This window comes from Brachyistius frenatus, unplaced genomic scaffold (assembly GCF_029030835.1).
Source record: "Brachyistius frenatus isolate BFR_SWC_R1_liver_20210118 unplaced genomic scaffold, ASM2903083v1 Contig_15, whole genome shotgun sequence".
NCBI lineage: Eukaryota > Metazoa > Chordata > Actinopteri > Embiotocidae > Brachyistius > Brachyistius frenatus.
The window spans coordinates 1,506,678-1,529,108 of NW_027210614.1; the positions used below are offsets into that span (position 1 = coordinate 1,506,678).

Sequence of the window (22,431 nt, forward strand, 5' to 3'; positions counted from 1 at the left end):
AAAACTGAAGCCAGCTCGAGAGAAATTCCACGGGCAGTGGGCGTGGCGAAACAGGTGAGTGAAAAAGAAAATCTCAAACAGGAAGCTGGGAAAGGTGGATTGTCATTTTCTCGGCGTAAACGAAAACAAGACAACGCTGAATACAGAATTCAAAGGTAGGAAACCATAATTGTATGTTATGTTTGCGCCTACAAACATTTCGCTGGTATAGGCTACATAAAAACATAGAGACATCTATTCAGGAATCAACTTTGCAACTATAGGAAGACAGGTGTGTTGCTACGAACAATGAGGCACTTAAAAAAAATAGGCTATGTTATGGGCCCCCATGTTGAAATAAGGTCATATAATTTGCAATATTCGTTTTAACTTAAATCAAACTCATATTTCATACCACCTTTGGCTCTACTAGTTCATTATATCACCCAGCCGTTAATCTTTATTAAATAATCCTCCATGCCGCTTTACTGTGTTCAGTGGCTTGTATCTCCACTTGTACAGAGATACAATCACTTTATTTATCAGAGTCCGTAATAAGATTCATGTCCATAATCTTCTTCTGTCGACAGAGAAAGATGCCAGAGAGGGGAAGACACCATTCAAGGAGTGACGCGTATGCAGATTACAAGAGCAGGGATAAGCACTATTCACACAGTGGGCACCACTCACGGGATGATAACCAAGGCCGCCACCAAAAGCCAAGAGATGTGGATGAGAGAGGCTCTGCTGGTGACAGGAGGGCCAAAGAAAGCAGACAGAGGGACATGACAACTGCCTCTCACACTGAGTCACCTGCCTACAGAGACCACGACAATGAAGGGCCCTCGAGACTGTGAGAGATCATGTAGTTTCTATAAACACCCCTGCACTCACTGTTATGTCTTCCACACAGACCGAGGACCACCTTTGGCACTGTTATGCGACATTTTTCTTTATATTTGTATGGAAATTACACACTTTGAAGACATATTTAATTTTATCCCACTGAAAACAATGATGTTGTCTTCATAGGTCCAGAGAGACTTCAACGTATCACTCTGAAAGAGAGTATTATGAGCAACAACACAGACCAGCTCTTTACAATTTCAGATACCTCTTAACCTATAGAGGCAAGTATATTTATTTTTCAACTTCTTCCATGAACTATTAAATGCGTACTTGTCATAGTTCACAATTTCTTGAATTTATTAAGATTCACCTTAAATATATTGTAATAATGTAATAACATTTTTAGGTGCAGATTAACAGTGCACAGTAATTGAAAAGCTGAGTGTAGACGGTCAAACTTTGCCTCAATGTGATAATACACCATGACAATATGTGCTTTTTTTAAGTGCTGAATTGGAACAAAACCAGGGATTTTTTTTTACTGTTTATCTACATGTGAGGTTGCACAAATGTATTCTTTGACAAATAATCTGCTGATTGTTTTCTCTATTAAGTGATTAATCATTTTGTATATAAAATGTAAGAAAACCATAGAAAACACCCATCACACTTTTCCCTCGGTTTGGTTTTCATCAGATGTCCAGGCAAAAGTCTAAAATCCACAGATATTTAGTTTGGAAACTATAACAGTTTATTGTTTTATTTATATATATATATATATATTATTTATTTATTTATTTATTTTAAAAGAAGTATTTCCACTAATCAGAGAAACTGTGATCAGCTGGCATTTTTGCTATAAAGATGTAAATTTCACCCTGATTCTTTGCATCATCTTTTGTCTCACTGCTTCATGTTGCTATACATTCATGTGAATAATGTGTTTATCCTGCAGGTCTCTGCCAGATTATGGAGCTGTTTGTGAATCTTCTTATCATAATCTGTGCCGGAGTGCCATACAGCAACAATGGAGGTTACCGTGACCTGGCCAGCCTCGGTGGGATCTACTATTATCACTTTGGTGGAGCGAATGCTTTCACTGGAGCCGATGCAGACAGGGTGAAGGAGCTAGACCAGCTGTTCCATCAGCTTAAGCGGCCACCATACATCTTCACCATGGCCTGTGGTGGGGTTTTAATGATCTACGCTTGTGCCATGCTGGCCCTGGGGATTTTCAGAGTCCCTTTCCGTTGGCCCCTTGTGCTGCTGGTGGAAGCTCTGTTGAATTTCCTGATAGGCCTGGGTTACATCCCAGCACTGGCCTTCTACTTTATTAAACTGCAGGAAACCTACAACAATCCCATCTGTACAGAGAGAGAGCAGATGTACAAGAGCAAAGGGCACAAGGGCTTTGAGTGCCAGTTGCATGGTACAGATATCGCAGGAGGACTGTTTGGGGTGCTGGGAGTGTTTGTTTTCATCTTTGGTGCAGTGTTAGCCGTCAGAGCTTTCAGGTCAGTGCAAGAGCTAAAGAAGCAAAGGACAAACGAGGACAATCATTTTTAAGATGGATTTTCTCGAACATATTTGAACAAAAGTGGGACTTCAGTAGAAATCCCTTTGACAAGAAAAAGTTTTGTATTCACACTTTTTAATGTGACCTGTGCATAGATTTTTATCCATTTTCTATGCTTTGATAGTTTTTATTTGTATTTTTTTAATCATTTATAAATTCCTACCACTTTTAACTCTTACAAGCCTGTTTACTTCGTCTGTTACGTTTTTGATGAATTTGGAGTTATAATAAAGTCCTGAAATGGTACATTGTTTATTTTTTAATAGTAATTTTTTATTACGTTTGTGCTGGAAAAAAAAAACCTGGAAATTAAAAAGCAGATAGAGGAAGAGTTTAAATGACACAAAAGCACCTGGATAATATCTCTTGATTTTTTTTTTTTGTAGGAGTCGGTTTAAGGCAAAAAAAAAAATCCAACTTGCAACAAATAATATCAGCCTTTGCCCGTCACTTTCAGGATGAGACTGTCTGATATGATCACCCAGCTACAGTCCCCACAGGACTCAACCAGAGATATCTTCATGTGCCCCCTTTAGATGTTGATTGCTAATCCTGAGAGTTTAATCTCAATACTAAAAGGGGTTTGGATTTGACGGTGTTGACTTCATGAAACTAAATGTCTCTGAAAAGGAAAATACATTAACCGTCAGCTGTCTTTTTTGCATCAAAAGAAAGTTGCTTTTAACATGGTTTAACTTTGTCTAATGACTTGGAATTTATTTTTTTGTCTTCATCTGCATACTTTGAAACTGATAAAAGCCTAAAAATATCCACTGCATTCCTGAGCAGAACTTGTGACGGCTTCTTCAGTGAGCTACAGTAACTTAAACTTGTTTAGACTGAACTTGAAATGTATGAAAAAGAGTCCGACTTTGTTCCTGACTTTGATCCAATATCAGTTGCAAGAAAAAAAAAATAACATTGAAACAAGACGTTTTGTCACATTGAAGCTTATTTCTCCTCAGAATTTGTCAACCATTTTACTGGAGTTTTAGGATGTTATTCTGAGCTTCACCAATAGATGGCACTGCTGTTTATAGGAATTTACACACATGAAACATTATTGCACATAACTCCACAGTAGTAGTCTCGGTTTCTTCTGATCCCTGGACCAAACAGTTCTAAGGACTTTGAGGGGAACGACCCCCGCAGAGTTTCCCCCAGAACTCAATAGGTTATAAGGCTTTTTGCTGTTTGTCTTCGCACCGCCAACAGGAACTGTGAAATGACTCTGCTGCCGGAGCGACTCTCCGCCACTAATTTATCGAAATGAGCAAATACAGTTTTCAGTTTACTTGATCCGGTTGAAATTCATGTACATATTTGATCTGTTGGAAGATCCAAAGCGTGTTTCATTCAAGAGGGCCAATAAAAACAAATGGATCAGTCAAATTGTTCATTAATCCTTCTGATGCGCTACCGTTTGTGTTTTCAGTTTTGCATTACAGGTCCATAGAAACGCAACACTTCCTGTATTTTTCTAACTAAAAGCCCTGTAGCCTTTTATAAGAAACAAACCCCTTATGAAAAAAAGCCTTTTTTTGTGAAATATCTGCCGAAACGTGTTGTGCCTGAAGTCAGAGATCACACTTTACATGAAAAACCCACAACAACCTCCGGTGCTTCAAACAGCATCACACCGCTGCAGCAGCACGTCAACGGAGACACTTTTTTATTTCTCTGTGTTGAATCGAAGTCACGCTGTATTTCCTCCGATGTGTATCGGCTTAATAAAGCTGGCACATTTGTTGTCAGCCCATTTCTCAGTATTGTGTGTCTCCAGTTGAAACTTTCTTCTGCTGTTTTAAAAGGCTTTGTTCATAGCTGACCATAAACAAACAGAAACATCTTTGAAAACCATATAACCTCCCATTTCATTAGAATTAAGGATTTATAGATTAATGACAAATCAAACAGCAGACATTATAGCTTGTACTGATGATTATTGGTATGATATCATAAAAACTGAGTAGAATGGACACGGGACAACACAATTTACAATAAAAAGTTTTATTGCTACTTGGCTTATAGTTAATTAAAAAAAAACAGTTGATTTGAAAACTAATGATAGCAGCATTTAAAATTAAAATAACGACCATCTTCCACTCTAAGTTCAAGGGAGCATAATTCTGTCAAACAGCAAAAGTGCTCATTGTTAGTTCTGTGCCTAAGTATTAAATCTTCTTATAATTAAACATAAAACTAAATTTTAGCAGTAATCTGCATGCTAGAATAAAAACCTAAAAACATTAGATATGCTCCATTTTGTATAAATAAAATCACAATTTGTATGTTTTTGTATGTTGACTTATATTTAGGGCATGCTTTCACCATTATACAGTTTATAGTTAGTACCTTCAATAGTACCGTAATGAGTGACAGTTTTCTGAAGAATCCCAGTCACTTTAAATTCTGTAGCGGAGAGGGAAATATAAATTTGCATGAAACAATGAAGTACAAAAATAAACATCAGCTTCTTGGCATTGAGAAAAAAATATTCAAGCATTTCTTGAAAATAATATACAGAAAGGAATCGTGAGATTTAAACAATGGCTACTTTGGTCACATGTTAAACAACTGGAGCATCTTCGATCAGTTTCATTCACTATTCACACACAATTACAGTCAATTCATTATTCACACAAGCATGCATACACTTACTGTATGTGTGCACTAAAGCTTTGAACTACACACAAACACAGACATTTGCAACAGTTGTACAGGGAGCTTGTTAAGTTGTGCAAAGAGAAAAGGTTCCCTTACAGTTATTAAATCAATCAGCAGTTTAAAAAAAAAAAAAAAAACACTGACACTAGCCTACTCAAATGTACAACCCTCTACTTTGGTGTATGGGGGGATTTGTGAGTACTGTACTACTGAATCCCTTCCAGTAAAGAATTAAAGGGAATATTTCTAAGTCAATGCAAGTACCCTGTGCTCCCTCTTCCTGTATTTGTGCATACAGTCTGCATATGTACATGCACACTGATTAGTCTACTGATGGATCATTATTCAAATATACTTCAAGTTGGACATGTATAGTGGACAGGACAGTGGGTGAATATGTGGCATCAACCAAGAGACACAGAATGAATGTACAATGAATGAGGGTACAACTGTATAAAAATGGATCAGTTGGTTTGATGTGCAGCAGTGCAATGCAGTCTCAGTCTGATTTGGCAATTACCAATAAAACTACACTGCCAATGAGTCACAGGAAGGGCTCACAAAATAATAAGAGTGATGCAACTGACGAACACAGCCCCTACATGCATCATACACACACATGCGCACACACCAGACACATTGAGAAATAAGACTCTTTTAGTTTTAGGTGATGGAAAAATGAAGCTCTTATATACACGTCTATATACAATGAGTTGACACTTTGCATACTTTACAAGGGAAGTCCCATAGTCTGTTGTGATCACCACTATCATTTCAGATATGTACCAATATTATTTTCAATCATAATCTGTTTTAGCTCCCCCTGGACCTGCAGCACCGATCAATGCTTCACTGCCATCAGTCCAGATGTCTGACACCATGTGCAGGTTCTGATTGTGAAAGTGTGGGCTCCGTCTCAACCAGAGAGTCCCATGTGTTTGGCCTCTCAGACACTGCACGGCCTGATCAATAAAGTGACAAGAACTAAATTATTGGCGTTGCCATAAAATCTGTTGTCCCATTTCTAATTTCAGAACAACACATCAAAAATGTATTGTTAAAAGTGTTAAATAATAATAAATTCTGAATAATAAGCACAATAGCAGCACCTCAAATTATTATCTTACATTAATGTTCTCATTACATGTCAATTCTTTGGAGGATTTCAATAACCATTTCCACATGTGGTAGATAGTCAGGATTCAATCAGCACAATGTTTTAAGCAAATATAAGCAATGGATATAAATATTGGAACACATGCACATTAACTGTATTTCCTCATTTCCACAGTTTATATTTCAATAGAGCAAAAATGACGTTCAAAGATAGTGTTAGAATAGTTAGCTAACGTATCTTATGCTGTTTGTGGTGTTCCTGGTGAATATTTAAATGTAATTTAAGATATTGTGAAATAATCTAATGATATTGAGAGCAAACAAAAATGCATTTAATTAAATAAGAAACATTTGTCATTTTAAAAACACATCAAAAATGAATGTTGTCAATTAACTGCCATTATGGCACGTTACATTAGCCTCATTTTCATTGTCAGTGTTTTGTTAGATAGCAGGTGATGTGCTGGCTTGAGGGAAACCACAATAATCCCTATGTTCAATCAATATCTCATAGGCTAAACTCAAATATACATAAATCTGGATATCATTGTTTTCTATGTACAAAGTGCTTTTAACAGTGTTTATTTTTTTCAAGAGACACACACCTAGCAAACAAGAAAACATTCACACTCACACATCATTTAAGGCTTCATCACTGACTTCTCACTCGTTCATGTGGAGCAAAGAAAAGAAGACGCTCAGAGCTGAAGACCTCTGTCACTAACAGAACATGAGTGGGATGAAACAAACAATGCACAGTAGTGTTACTTTAAGGCTAAAAGGGAACAATAAAAGGTCCAGCTATGCAACAGCTATGGAATCCCAAAACTGCATCATCAACAACTCTGAGTGGCAACCAAAAATATATATCTGAAATATGTATTCGGTGCAGTAACCACTGATGATGGCAATTACTCAACTTTGGCCTTCTTATAACCACTGCAACCCTACAGAGCTGATTTGTCTTTTGGCACAATGTGGGGAGGCTCTGGACTAGATAATAACTGCATAATATTGACCTGATAATTCAAATAATAATGCAGTTTTTGCCAAGATAAATATGACTGGTCCTCCATGTATCAAAAGAACAAACTAATGACATCTGCTGAACAAAAATAATTACTTACTCTTCTAAAAAGGGACTGAACTGGTGTGTTCTTATCGCAGTACCTTATACTGCGGCTGTGCTCATAGTATTTTTGATATGAATTCTGTGAGCTGAGTTCTAAAGAATTGGTCATTGCCCAATGACCAGAAAATAGCAAGTATGTGTTTGTGAAAAAGGGAGCTATACATCAATTTATAGCACAAAATCATTTGTTTCTGTGTCCCAAATTTCTGTGTTTGTGACACTTTGTGTGCACAGACCAAATCTTGCATAATACGAGACAACAGGATTTCAGTTCAGTTTAAAATGGGCCAAAACAACCCCTTTCCCCCCCCCCCCCCCCGAACATCACCTGGTTGTATGGGTAATGCATTGGAAAGCTAAACTGAAAAAAGATCTGCTGAGATGTAAAAATGTCGATGATCAAATCTGCCTGCAGGGACATGGACTGATGTTCACAAATCTAAAAGGTTAACAGCCTCTGCAGTTTGAAAAATGTACAATCTTAGTTCCAGCGTGGATATTTCCAAATATACAGTACAGACAAATACTGTTTATATCCCTCATCTCTTGACAGTACACCATGTAATACTTCAATTTGGTGCTCTGACTGGTTTGTTCAAATGGCTGAAATTAGATGATTTCCAAATATCCTGAGTCTGAAGTCCACTATTCAATGCTCATGAAACTGACTAAATTTAAAGTAACCTTTTATTTTCCTATGAATGTAGTTTTTAAGTAGATCATTTGATCATGCACTGTTACGGATTATACTGTTAGGAGTTTTGAATTCTACAACACATCAGCTCTGTACAATCGAATAACTTTGATATTGTATTGCTCTAAATAGCAATACCACTCAATCTTGACGTCAGCAGCTCAAGCGCACATCATCAGCCGGCTGCTAGTTGTGAGTGTGTGCTATATTGTATAGAACTGATTTATCCTATATAGAATATTCCTTACATATTGTGTGGGAATGTTAAAAATAAAAACCAACATTTCTGGCAATTTAAATGCAGTTATTTTTTCTTTTAGTCCTGCGTGTCTTAGAAGCATTTATACTGTCTAATTTCCTTTGTAAGCCACAGGTAGAGGAGGAAAGCAAAAGCTGTGCCAGTGCTGGTCTCTTGGAGACACTGTCGCTGCTCCAAATTTAAACTAACAAGCTCACATCTCTAAACACAGCCCGGACTTTGGGCAACTCTAGGCTGTGTTGTCTGTAGTAGGCACTTTTTCAAGTTTCAGTCACAGGGCTTCTCTCGAGGACCTGAGAGACCACGGAGCCCCTGGAGAGGAGATTTGACATGATCTCTTACACACCCTCCAGATTGCTTGACTTTCCAAGTAAAGGGAAATGCTGCTGACATGTTCAAACACAAGAGGTATCCCATGTCAGGTCAGGCTTGGTTTTGTCTGATAGCCAGCTCTCCTTTTCATAACGGCGTGTTATGAACTGGAATCTTTGTTTGCCCCGCTTCTCTTGGATGCTCAGACCGTGCTCCTTTTTTTTTTTTTTTTTTTTTTTTTTACCTCACATCAATGGCACAGCATCCCTTAATGACTGTCAAGGTCCCACAGGTTTGTCCTCACAAAAGTTCTTAATGGCAACTTGAACAGCAGTATCCCACATCGATGAGAAAATTCTCTCCCCCTGGAATGGCACAATCACAGAATTGCTGCCACATGGCACTGTGCTGTGTTCCCCCTCTAGAGAGCCGTATCATAGACCTCCTGCTGTAGGATGGGAGTCGGGCCTGGACCTGGGACCAGGTTGGAGGCAAATGCAGGGGGGTGTGGATGATCCCACACAGGATCTTTTAAGGTGGTGGGTGTGGATGGTGCAGAGGGGCCTGACAGGAGAGGGCCATGGCTTCTGAGCTGCTCCCTCACTTCCTGCTCCAGACTAGGAGGTACAATCAGCTGATCCTCTGGATCCTGCTGAGCTGGGGCAGTAAAGTAGCCGGACTTTTTCTTAGGAGCCTCGAGGGCAACTTCAATAAGATTATGACTGTCCTCGGGCACAACCACAGAGCCATTGGACAGCTTCTTACCAAACAGGCTGCATGTGGAAGGAGACTTTTTCAGGTCAGCAATCTCTCTCCCACATACAGCGAGCAGGCAGCCGTTTGTAGCAGAAACCACTACACTGTTCTGTCTGCGCATTTTACCATTGAGATAGTCAGAGCCTTGCTTTTCAAGGTCCAAGTCTTTGGGGCTCTCGGGGGCCCCTGATCGTAGTTGGAAAGCACAACAGTGAATGTCTACCTCCACTTCCAATTTGCTACCGTTGGAGATAACACCCTCAAGCGGAGCTTCATCATCACTGTCCAAGCCATTGTCAGACTGGTTACTTGAGAATGTAGCAGAGGACGGCTGCCGCTGGAATAGGCCCGGGTGGGTTCCTGCCCCAGCTGAGCCTGGCACCATGATCCCACACAGAGTAGTGGCAGGGTGCAGGCTACAGCGTCTCTCTGGGCGGGACGCAGGGCCAGAGGATGGGTGTTCATCTGAAGCAGTGGACCCCGCCTCACTGCCCACCTCCGAAGCTGACGTCTCACTGCTGAACTCTGTGACAATACCACCGCTGGATGAAATGTTAACAGGCTCACTGGGGCCTGGGGTTACAGACACAGGCACAGGGGCAGGCGGGGGACCCCGTGGTTCAGTGGTGGAGACCGGTGGCTCACAAGTACAGCTGTCCTCACCAATATGCAGAGACACCACCAGAGCCCCAATGTTGTCCTTGCAACCATAACTCTGGGCGAGTGAACACAGCTTCTTGGCAGCGGCGCGTGGATCCTGTACAGCCTGCACGGTGCACACGGCCTCCTGGTAGGACACCCGTTCAAACAAGGCTCGATTCCCCAGGATCAAGAACTCATCCTGGGGACAGAGTGGCACAGTGTGCACCCAGGGCTTTGGAAGCACCCAGGGAGACAGATAAGAGCAGCCCAACAGGCGAGAGCAGCATGTCACTCCACTCACTTTGTTATCCTATAAAACACCATTAGAAATGTAGATGAGTGTATAGCTTAATGATATTTACACATCTGAATATGAATCCGTATATTATAACGACATCAAAAGTTATACATAATGGCCTCTACAGGAACCCAACATGCTTATAAGCTATGTTACCTCTGTAATGATGGCTTTACTGAGTTTAACCCTCTCCATCTCCTCAGTGCAGTTCTCCAAGCTGTAAACCTTAGAAAGAGGTACAGGTCGTCCATCCCGGCACAGCACAGCTTGGCAGGTGCCCACGTTGGCCACAGTAAGACTAAAGTAGCCTCCTGGATCTGACGTCTCCCGATGGATATAACACAGCAACGCAGAGGCACCCAGTTTCTGGCCAGCCATACCTAGTTTTCTGTCCCACAAAAACAAAGCTACCATTATCACTGTTTGCAGTAGGAGTGCCATTTTATTATATTTACTGTATATCTACAAGTCCCAAAAAAAAGGTTTTAAAACAGTTTAAAAATGTGTCTTACCGGTGTGAGGTGAGGAAAGTGTTGCACATATACACCATGTCAACGCTGCAGTGCTGCAGTTCCTCGCACAGCACATCTCCCATGGTGCACTGCAACAGTCGAGGCACCTCCTCGTTGCGGTCTCCATCGAAGATACCGTAGCACGCTTCCACGTTGTCTCCAAAGCGGTCTACAGCCAGCACAGACACACACAACCTGTCCCCAACAATAGAGCCAGGTTAACAACCAGATGACTCTGCACCTCCCACATGGAGGTGAAGCTCATACATACTTCAGTATGTAACACTGCAGGGGAACAGCATGGGGTGACAGCTGATAACAGACACTGCTGTGTGGGCCCCTGTGGTGGCCTTGACCCTGGGGGATTAGCCAGGTATCCTGGGTTCTCAAACAGTGACGCAAATAGGATTTGTTGCACACACCGAGTCATTGGTAGACGCCTGCTCTGAGTTTGTACAGCAATATACAAAAAGACAGATGGACAATATATCCAATGCATTGAAGAGTATTTTTGTGCTTAACAGAAGACAGACCAAATGAGAGAATACAAGACAAAGCATCTCCACTGGCTGAGCAGAGACACTATTTGACATGAACAAATACTCGTGTCAACAAGCATGGATTTCTTTAGGTTAGGTTAGGTTAGGTAGTTACTTTATTAATCCCCGAGGGGAAATTTTTTTCACTACAGCAGCATACAGAAGCAATAAGATAATAATAGAATAATAGAAAAGCAATAAAATAGCAGTAAATAGCAGTAAAAAAAAATATATATATATATATAAATATAAAATGCACAGTATATATCTATATATAGATCTATATATAGATCTATAGATATATATATTTACACACTAGTTATTTCATTTATATGTCAGCAGCAGTTTAAATAAATACTGTAATCAGTTAGGTAAATTTTAACTGTTCATGTTTGCCAACAAACAAAGAAAAAACAGAAAGCAGTACACACTTGTTCCTTTGGCCGCTCATTTCAGAGAAACCGTGGTTCCATGGAGTCGAGGCATTCAGCGAGTCTCCTGCTGTCGTGGTAGATTTCTGGTCAAATTTCAAGGTGGTGATATGACTATAAAAGGAGAACAAATATAAAAGAAGGCACTGTAGAGTAGCGTACTGTATATACTGCATACATTGCTACAGAGTTGAGTGTAAGGGTGTTGGTGCTTATGTTTTATGTTTGAAAAACTGCAGTGAGTTACCTGCAACTATTTGAAACTGGTCTGGGTCCTGTGACTTACCTGAAAAGATTGAGGGTTTTGTGTTCCAGAATCAGGCTGCTGTTGCCAGTCAGGTCCAGCTCTTGCAGAGTGGAAGGCAGGGAATCAGGTAACTGGATCTCAGTCAGCTCATTGCAGCTGAGATCTACGAGCTAAAGACGAACAAAACACACACGAGCTGAAACATGCCGAAGGTAATCAAATGCACTCTGGTCAGGTGATGCATATAAAACCAGAACCAGTCTGACCTTGATCTCGGGCAGGTTGAGGATCTCTGGGAAGACAGTAATGTGATTCGAGTGTGCTATGAGGGTGTGCAGTCTCTTACAGCTGGACACAGTGGAAGGGATAGTCTTAAGCTTGTTGCCACTTAAATTGAGCTCCTCCAGCAGTTCCAGCTTACTCAGCTTACTAAAAACACACAAACATTAAAAATTAAAATACTCAGATGAGCCGAGCAAGCAGAACCCTGAAACATAATTAAATTATAGGAAAACAAAACATAAGGCATGGTATGTACCTTCTTAGGTAATGGTTCTTGGTAATAACTTTATTTGAATAGCAAATCTCTAAACAATGTGAATAAATGTAACATTTTAAGAGACTTTGCAGAGGGTATAAACACAAAACAGGCAATCATCAGTTAATACATTTTTTTACTAAAAAGGGAGTAAGTGTTTTTAGATGTTTTGTTGATACAAATGATGAAGCTGTAAATAATTACTACACATCTTGTTCATACTAGTAGAGTGTTTTTAACACTTTAAAGATACATAAAAGGGGTAAGTATAAACCCTGTTGTTAAAAGTGACACAGAAGGTACAGTAACACACCTGGCAGGGAATGAGAGTAACTGGTTGTAGGCAATGTGAAGGATCCGCAGGTTCTGGTGTCCAACCAACAGAGCACCGCAGTTCTCGTTCAGGTTGTTGCCTGTCAGGTAGAGCTCCTGGAGTGTGCTGAGGCTCTCCTCTGATTGGCTGCTGGAAGGAATATTTTCCAGGGCATTGGCTGACACGTTTAGGTATTTTAGGCTGTGAGGGAAGACAAATAAAACCAAGAAATACACAGTTTAAGTTTCATCTGAGGAGTGCACCCACCCATTCCTGCCTTGTTAACCACTGGGGAAGTTAAAGCTACAAAAATCCGTGGTGCCCATATTTGTATAAATGGTGGATGATCAGTATCATTAACATTATATGCATTTGGTGATTTCCACATTGAAAATCCCAAGCAGAGTGTGTTAGACACCTTCTAGGTTTCACAAACCTTAAAGAAAAAACACAAGCGCTTCCCATGTTTTCCACATGGGACACATGTGATCACATGTATGAGACATATTTACCACATGTTGCAACATATGATAACATGGGGAAAATATGTGGAAAAATGTTCACCTGGGAAGCATAAATGTTCCAAAACCACATTTCCCATTGGGCAAAATACATGTTTTACCTTTTTCACATGTGCTCAGGTGGTCACATGACATGGGATTTTTTTTGCACATGTGAAATTCATTGTGCTTTTTCTGTAGTGGAAGGTAAAAACAAATCTCTGGAGTTTGGAAAGAACACGAGTAAACTGTCATTCATATGATGCAGAAAAGTGAACGCTATTGATGTTGGCCTCAGCTACTTCAGGGAATAGGATAGTGTAGTAATAAATGTGATGATTGAGGTGTCAGTTCAGATATCCTATGGTTAAAGAGGTTTTACATTTTCTAAGATCCGTTCTTCTATTCGATGTACTGAAGAAGACTCTTGAACACAGACAGGAAAATTATCCTTGCAAGTGGAGCATCGATTTACATATTGCTGAACCTGCAAAGACAGGAGGGACAGCAATTTGAGCTGCACTGGTTCTTAAGTAATTGGTGTTGTTAAGTTAATGTCTGTGCATATCACATGCCAACAGCAATAAAAACCTGTCTTTTTGACCCAATAAGGACTGAACCTTGCCACGCTGTTGTTTTTAAAACATAGTCAGACGTTACTGAAGGGTATTTTTTTTTTTATCTCCGCAGGCCATTAACATTACAAGACTGTTGACATCTTACCAGCCTTGTGCCTTTTTGCTACATACATATATGTATATGTAAAAAGTATTAGTTAGTCACACTTGTTTCCATCAGTCTTGAGTGCAACTGCTTTCCCTCATACGTTGTGCAGCTCTTAGACAACATATCAGGAAACCCATTACGTCCAAAAAAGTCACTGCCATTATGTCTCAGCATTAGAAACAGTAAAGTGCATTAGAGCATTTGAACTGCTAATGGGTATTAAGTGATTTAGCACACAGGAAGTAGGAGAGCAAATGAAGCTCCAGTTACGGTCTGGAATGCACCATTGATGTTGACCACAATCCCTTCATACAATCCACACTTCATTCTCAAAACCAGTAATACAGTAACTGTCCACTCCAATATAACAGGGAAGGCACTGCCAGTAAAAGTTTCAAAGCAGAGGAACCAGCTGAAAAATGACTCGGATAACAACATAGATAGCCTTGAGGACGCAGTGGAAAAAGAAACAGAAACATTTGTGGAGAGACTCACTTTAAGGCCTTATAAAAGAGACCCTCAGGAAGCTCCACTAGCTTGTTGTGCTGGAGGTCCAGGGCTTCCAGAGGGACATGGTCTAGTAGGTCAGGCACTCTCTGCAAACGATTGTTCCCCGTCAGCAGCTTCCTCAAACTCAAGCTGTTGAGCAGTCTGCTGGGGGCCAGAGGAGAGGTCACAGAGCGAGATTAGGACAAGAAAAAAAAAAGAAAAGGCAGTACACATCCTCTCCCTGTGGAGACTAACCACTTGTGAAGCTCAGTGTGTGTGTGTATGTGTGTGGTAGGGGTCCTTACTAATCCGCCAATGACCTATTCAGCTTGGCTGCCTATACAGGCTAACGCAGCAGCTATTTAGTCTCCCCCAACATCATCACAGAAGTTACGAGTGGGTACAGTGGATGGAGGAATATCATCAAATCTGCAACTGTTTTTCTGATTCATTCATTCAAATGCAAATGCCTGTGCTGAAGGCTGGCAGCGAGTGATGATACCCCGAGCTGAGCACCATACGATTGCCGTGTTTTACTGTTACAGCCAAAAGACACAGATACAGTCGTCCACAATAAAAGTGGTGGCAGCTGTTATTTGTGCCTTGTTCTTCCCATGTGTCCACCTCCATGACAAAATCTTTAAATTGGCACCATGAAAAACTGTTTGGCATCAGAGTGAGCGGTTAAAAAGCATGACTATGTGTAATTCTAATTCTGGACAGCATAGCCAGCTCTTTAAAGTGGAACAAATTAAATTTATGCGACATAAATAAGACAATTTGAGCAGAAAATGTTCAGGATTAGAGACAAAAAAAAGTCCCATAACCTGGAAGGAAGCTCAGACAGGAGGTTGTGTGTGACGTCCAACATCTCAATTTTTCTGCAGTCACACACCCAGTCAGGAAGGTACTCCAAGAGGTTCCTGTCTCAACACACACAGTCACATACATAGAAAGACACACACGGACACTCAAACTGAGCAGAGTTGGCATTTTGCTTTAATTGTACAGTTGAGTAAACTCTTTTATAATCAACGAGGCCAAACTGATATCCTCCAGGGTTATTTAAGCATGCAAATGATCTGCATTTTAATAAAAACAGTTAGTTTGTGCAGTCAAACCTGGAGATTGATCAGAGGAAGAGATGTTTTTTACACTAGTGGTTCAGAAACAAAAGGCAGTTTATTTAACGAATACTAAATTGTAAATTTACTGTGCAGAATTAGCCCAACACCCAAAAATTTGCTGGAGGAAAGTGTTTGGTGTAGGCCAAAGGTTTGTGAGATTCACTACCTTACACTTCACTTCACTGGGTTGATTCCACAGAATATTCTGTTTTAAGGTTGTTGGGTATTGATTATCCAGTTAAGTATTCAAACTGATTAACAACCACACAAACACTGTGGACAACTAGATTAATGAACACTAAGATGAAGATATTATGTTTAGACTCTTTTCACATATCTGTGACCCCCCACACACACACCATAGCCACTTTATATTCCCAGCCAGAACTCACTGTGATAGGTCCATGTGTGTCAGCTGGTTAGGGACTGGGTATATGTTAACTGTCGCAAGGCCTGTGGGCAGATAAAAGCAGCAATCATTAGCTAAACATCTGGTCTGTTTCTCTGTGTTGTTAAGATGAATGTATCATTAGAGAGAAGGGCCTGAACACACACACACACACACACACACACACACACACACACACACACACACACACACACACACACACACACACACACGCGCATGGCCAGTGAGGCAATATTAGCAGCTAGTTGGTGCTCTATGTGACTCACGGTTGCTGCCGGCATGAAGCATGCGCAGTGTGAAACCGCTGAGTGTGAGTGTCCCCAGCTGGTTGCGCTGGCAGTGCAGAGTCTCCAGGTTGCAGACGGAGCTCAGGTCTAGTGAGTCCAAGCAATTGTCCCGTATGTCCAGCTGGGTCACCTGGCTCACTGCCTCGAGGTTCTCACTTTTCACCCATCGCAGCCCATTTAAACTACGTTTAACAGAGAGAACAAAGGATCATATACACGGATTATAATCATATAAACCGAGGAAAAAATTTTGTATTTAGTGTGAAGGTGGGTAAGTATAAAGTAAATACTAAATGCAGGAAGTACAATAAAGATACTGTGGTACATCAAACAAAAAATATCAGTGTCATATGCACTGTTGCAAATTAGTTTATTTTCTAAAACATCACATCCAGCTTTTACTATTTTAGTTTACGAGGGCATCTTATCAGCATTCACTGTTGTCATGAACTCAAACAAAGACAAGAGAAACCTTAGTTCAAGGCTGTCTGGTGAGGCACTGTGCTAAGATCAAGTCTCCATGTGCTCCCATCCATCACATTAATAAACAACAACTCCTCCTTTATGAGAACCGCCAGCACACTAATCCATCACAGATGCACTTTGCCCCTTAAAAATATAGTCTGCTATTGCCTGACCACAACTTAACTCACAAAGTTGAGTTATTATCTGGCTCACTTTGGGGGAAGTGGTTGCTGGTTTGATCGCCAGACCGGTAAGAAAAATCAACTTCTCCATCTCTCATTGCCTGCCAGAGAGGTCCTTTAAAGCAAGACACTTGGCACCCAAGTGTTCCTGTGGAGCTGCGTATAGCTGCAAATAAGCATGGCTGTGGTTCTGGGCAGTTCCCAGGTGTGAATGTAGCTTTGATGTAGGGCAATGCAGTAAATTCTCAGCAAATCTAGTATCTATAAATAAATGTTAAATAAAAAGGTGAGGCTTACAGGAGTGGTGAGGAAAGCAGCAATGGCTGAGGTTCAGACTAAGTGTTTGCGTCAGGACATGTATCTTTCTGTCACTGATGGAGGAAGATAAAGATAAAGGAGGAACTTTATAGATAGAGTTATTCTCCACCCCATAGTCACTGAATGACTGACCAAGATATGACTGACAGTGATTGGTGGGCTTCTTTTACATATTACATATTGACCCTTTATCATCCACACAACAACAGATATGTTCACTTAAAGAGGAGGAAGAGAAAGAAGAGATAGTGAAGGATGAGACAGGTGAAGTGCAGAGGCTGACAGTTGTTTGTTCCCTGACCGGCCTCTTACCGGATGTCGATGTTTTTCAGGTGGCTCATTCTGACCAGAGTACACAACTCCAGAGTCTCCACTCTGTTCCCAGCCATAGCTAGTTTGTCCACTGCACTCAACCTCTCCAGCACAGCAGGGATGTGAGAGAAGTTGTTGAACGAGAGCCCTAGGCTGTTAAGCTGGAACAGGCCACCCAGCTCTTCAGGCAGGGAGCTGAGGTGGTTTCCATCCAAAGACAGTGTCTGCAGGCTGCAAGATGAAACACAAAACAGGCATGTTTTGCTTTCTTTTTGCTTCAAAGTGGTCCAAATTTCTGCTTGCATTCATTTGTAGTATATCCTTTGTTCACTGAGCAGCATCCTAAATTCAGCAAGCTCACGGCATAGAGGACTCTTTTTTTTATCATGCAGTTCCAGCTTCATTTATCCTAAACATATCTATGTGGTGTACATATAATGTGTAGCGTATGTGTGTCACACCTTTGAAGGTTGCCTATCTGTACAGGGATGGTGTGGAGACTATTACAGGAGAGGTTGAGTTCAGTTAGGGTGAGGATCTCACACACACATTCAGGGAACACCCCCAGACGGTTGTGAGATAAGTTCAGGCTCTTCAGCTGTGAAAACCTAAAGACAGAGAGAGTAGGATGAAGGTCCTTTCAAAAAAAAATCTACAAAAAAAGAAAATCAAATTTCTTGATTTGCTTAGAATACTTATTGTGACATTTGCTCAATTAATTTGCAAAAATATCATCAAATATAAACCAACATAGTTTGATATAAGGATGTGTCTCTGACAACACCTGACTATGATGTGGTACTGTTGTCAAAGTGCCAGAAAAAAAGGTAAAAAGTCCGATAACAACACAGAATCACAACACAAATCAAAGCCTTTGATGTAAATTAAGAGGGACATATGTTTTTAAGTTGTTTTATTAAGGGTCACAGGAGGCGACATGTCCGGCACACTGAGCTAAAAGAACTATGAAAACACAGGAAAACCCACAGTGCCTGAGGCTGAATGGCAATTCTTGTTTTCTTCAATTGCAATTCTTCTTTAGGGTGAACACTGTGGAGATATGTTATGAAGATGAAAAACGCTGTATTCAAATGACCCTCATTACAACCTTAATATTACCAGTGGATGAAGGCCTGTCATACATTGTCGACAACATTTCATAATGATGATATGAAGTCGTCATTGTTTAAGGTCTCAGCTGAGTTCTCCAGATAGAAATACATCCTACACATCAGCTGGGCTGTTTATGTTAAAATCTGTGACACAAGTGATGAATGAAGTGATGAAGTTATATCTTGAATGTTAACGTTCCTCTGAGGTCCGCAGGTTCTGTGATAGTTTGAAGTGACTGCCATTAGTCACAACACCGGTTATTCATGTATTATTTTTTGAAATAAATAAATAAGAAAGAGGGAGCATGAGAGTTTGAGGGGTCAAATACATTAATGTGTAAATCTGTCCCTTTATAATGTCATGTATTCATTAATAACACAGTATACACACACCCAGCCGACCAATGCTTGAGGCATCAGGAAATAACGAGATTGAAGATGCTTAACACATCATAGAACTGCCTTTATTGGAATTATGTTTGTAAAAATTCACAGTGATTACCTGGGGAGGTTGAGCAGGCCTCCAGGTCCCTGCAGGCTCATGAAGTTGTGTCGGAGGTTGAGGTGGGTGATATCCTGACTGTAAAACAGATACTCAGGCACCGTTTCAAGACTGTAGCAGGACAGGTCCACCAGGCTGACTGTCTGAGACACCACCTGCACACGCACGCACGCACGCACGCACGCACGCACACACACACACACACACACACACACACACACACACACACACACACACACACACACACACACACACACACACACACACACACACACACACACACACACACACACACACACACACAGTTAAGAAATGGAGCCTCAAGGATTTCCAGTTAGTGCTATTATTTTCTATTTGTCAGTCAATATCTTTTCTTTCATATCACAGTTTGTAGAGCACTTACATCCAAACTTTTTGGTTTACTTGTTTGTTTTAAATAATACTGTTATCAGAAGTGGAGATATATAATGTCTCTCCAGCTAACACATGACACTTCACTCATCAACTAAGAAGCTATCCTATCAATATACACATCTATCTATTCTCCTAAAGTAGATGGGTTTGACTTGTAAGTTATCCTCAAGAGTCTTTGATAGCTTTGTGATATAGGACCAAAACTCAATTTCAATGACTTCACTATCAGCACCAACCAAACTTAATCAAGGAAACCAGCATTCTCCTTTCAGTTAGTATATTAAATCAGAAAACCTCCTGCACCTTCTTGCACAAGAATAATAAGAGTCTTTGATCAACACAGTCAGGCGGCCATCACTCTCCCACTTTGTGCCTTACAGTGAACGCCAACCCTAAAGACACCAGCACCCTATTGACATAAATCTTTACTGCATGTCAGCTGGGGCAAAGGGCAGTGAAAGCAACTATGTACTCCTAAGATCATACAAGTAGTGAAGAACTCAATCAGACAGACGATGCCCCACTTTCCAGTGCAACAGAGTTCATCTTCTGTGGAAACACAGTGGTAATTAATTAAAATGTATTCAAACAGAATAATTATCAACCAGCTACAATCAGATCTTATCAAGTTATCAGTTGCCAGGTAATTAGGTACATCATGTACATCTAAACCCAATACAGTCTAATACAACAGACATGGAGTGAATCCAACCATCATGACAGTTATAGTGTTTAGTTTTTCTTGAAGCTGTATTAGAGAGATGTTGACACAACGTTATGATCATTTTGAGAGCTAGCAGTAGTTTGTAGTGTTGTTGAATTGTATTGTTTTAGTCTAAAGCCACCAGGTAACAAATGCAGTAAGGCACTTTAGCCACACAAGTTGCAAAACTAATATGTGCGACTGTCACAGAGTGTGTGATGGCATCTACATTTGTGATTTTGTTTTAGCATGGTTCAAATTTCAGTCTACTCCACTTCTTTCTTTTCCTTGCAAAAACCTGGCTGTGCAGACCCTCCATCATCTTGATGAGTGATGATTGTTTACAGGGCAGCCATCAGAGCAGGCTACCGAGCAGTGCTCGTCCAGTCTAGTCTGAGGACTGTCTCCTCCATTAACTACAGAGCTGCACACTGTGCAGCAACCCAGAAAATGGGACGGCTGCTCAGCAGAGCATGACATCACATCACTGCATTTGGAGACAACAAAGACAAAACTGCTCATCTCCCACAAAACGACTCATCTGCCAACCACTTTAAAAAGGTACTCCTCTTTAAAAGGAGTAAATACGTGATATGAGAATGAGCAATGGAAACACAAAGATAGAGAGAAAATAGAAAAGATTTTCTGTTTAGATGATTTTCTTAGTAATTAACCTTGTGAAATAAGAAATGTGATTTTAACCAGTGACGGTGATTCTCTAAATCCTAAATCAACAAGTTATAGTTTTCAACAGGAGGTGAACCACGAGGGCATTCTGCTTTTGCCTGCTGGACCAACCAACACAGCCGATCACAGCTAAACTCACAGTATGGTATCACAGTTACAGTATGTTAACAGTAACTGTAAAAAAAAAAAAAAAAAAAAAAAAAGCTAATCTCTCCCCTTTTGCCATTTCCCCAGAAATATCTAGTTCAGTCAGGCAGCACTTGATTGACATCTCAATTCAATTTCAATTACTCTCCGGTCCTGTTCGATAAAATGTCATGATGTTGCAGAAAACCCTCCTCACACCCTGTTCTTATTCTAGAGGAGTGGTGACTCAATATTGAGTCAAAAAAATAAATATTATTACAAACAAATTAACAAATCTTAGCCGCCATCCAGACAGAGCTACATTAACAACAAAAAATAACATAATATTCTTGCCTGCTGGAGATAATTGACGTTATCTATGTTCTTGTATGCCGTGCCTCCACTAAATTTAAAGCCAGTGTCAGCAAAAGGGGACACGTAATGTAAAATTAAAATGCATTTAAATTCCCATAAGAGCTGTTTTTATTTCATAATTACAAAAGCACATAAATTACATATTTGCACAGCTGTTATAAGTTGTGTTTTCCTTGTTTTTAGGTGAAACTGTGGTCTGGAAAACAAAAAAAAATTCTGGGGTAACGCATACATTTTCTCTCATTTGTAAAAACTGAAATATTAAATACCAAATGCTCCTCAGCTGAAAATAAATACAGGATATAATTAGTTTTAGACTACGGCTAATCTGCTGGATATTTTACATATTCCAACGTCCTATAAATGTAAATGTTGATATTGTGCTGTATAACATATCCCCACAGTATTCAGTTTTCTGCTGCATGGTCATTTTGCAAGCACAAATGCAATTGCTGACTTCCTCATGCACAAACACTGCTCACGATTTATGCAGTCTAGCGTAAACACTGGCCCAAATCCACCAAAAACCTTCATCAGTCATCATTCACAGTCTCCATAGAAACCTCTAGTCTAAGTCTCCGCTGATATACAGTGCGCTAACAGGCTACTCTAACCCAGTAATCCATACCAACGTGGTAGAGAGAGATCTTGAACTTAATATGAATCTGCAACTAATTGGATTTTCTTTTTTTTCTGTTGGCTTTCTCCCTCCATGGCTAATTGTATGCTGGCTCTGCCTCAGTGGAGAGTCTCAGAGAGGTTGTTCAGCTCCAGGAAGGGGCTGCAGCACAACAGCCATTAATTAGGATATTAGAGACAAAGCAAGCTGAGCAGAAT

The 22,431-nt window shown here is 40.4% G+C and overlaps 2 protein-coding genes across 7 annotated transcripts in view; one reads left to right on the forward strand and one right to left on the reverse strand.

Moving 5' to 3' along the window:
- Positions 1–74: 74 nt before the first annotated feature.
- Positions 75–3,111, forward strand: marveld3 (MARVEL domain containing 3). Its single transcript, XM_069693368.1, has 4 exons — positions 75–155; positions 570–832; positions 1,012–1,109; positions 1,784–3,111. The coding sequence occupies exons 2-4, from the start codon at positions 576–578 to the stop codon at positions 2,392–2,394; spliced, it is 966 nt and encodes a 321-aa protein (XP_069549469.1). The 5' UTR covers positions 75–155; positions 570–575; the 3' UTR covers positions 2,395–3,111.
- A 1,287-nt stretch (positions 3,112–4,398) lies between these two features.
- phlpp2 (PH domain and leucine rich repeat protein phosphatase 2) overlaps positions 4,399–22,431 on the reverse strand; it is a 35,877-nt gene continuing 17,844 nt past the window's right edge. For 2 of the 6 annotated variants that reach the window (XM_069693489.1, XM_069693488.1), the window contains exons 6-20: positions 19,290–19,444; positions 18,663–18,725; positions 18,137–18,283; positions 17,676–17,906; positions 16,378–16,580; positions 16,095–16,155; positions 15,403–15,498; positions 14,582–14,737; positions 12,861–13,061; positions 12,276–12,438; positions 12,049–12,179; positions 11,763–11,876; positions 10,793–10,987; positions 10,437–10,668; positions 4,399–10,292 (exon numbers count right to left, since the gene is read on the reverse strand). In XM_069693489.1, coding sequence (XP_069549590.1) covers positions 9,006–10,292; positions 10,437–10,668; positions 10,793–10,987; positions 11,763–11,876; positions 12,049–12,179; positions 12,276–12,438; positions 12,861–13,061; positions 14,582–14,737; positions 15,403–15,498; positions 16,095–16,155; positions 16,378–16,580; positions 17,676–17,906; positions 18,137–18,283; positions 18,663–18,725; positions 19,290–19,444 — 3,435 coding nt within the window. In that variant the 3' untranslated portion in view covers positions 4,399–9,005. Of the gene's footprint in view, positions 10,293–10,436; positions 10,669–10,792; positions 10,988–11,762; positions 11,877–12,048; positions 12,180–12,275; positions 12,439–12,860; positions 13,062–14,581; positions 14,741–15,402; positions 15,499–16,094; positions 16,156–16,377; positions 16,581–17,675; positions 17,907–18,136; positions 18,284–18,662; positions 18,726–19,289; positions 19,445–22,431 lie in introns of all 6 variants that reach the window. The other 4 variants (XM_069693491.1, XM_069693490.1, XM_069693493.1 and 1 more) reach the window with 3 other exon arrangements.

Coding starts and splice junctions, on each gene's coding strand:
- marveld3 (XM_069693368.1), top strand. CDS start 576: ATGCCAGAGAGGGGAAGACACCATTCAAGGAGTGACGCGTATGCAGAT. Junction 833..1,011: donor AATGAAGGGCCCTCGAGACT/GTGAGAGATCAT, acceptor TTGTCTTCATAG/GTCCAGAGAGACTTCAACGT. Junction 1,110..1,783: donor ATACCTCTTAACCTATAGAG/GCAAGTATATTT, acceptor TTTATCCTGCAG/GTCTCTGCCAGATTATGGAG.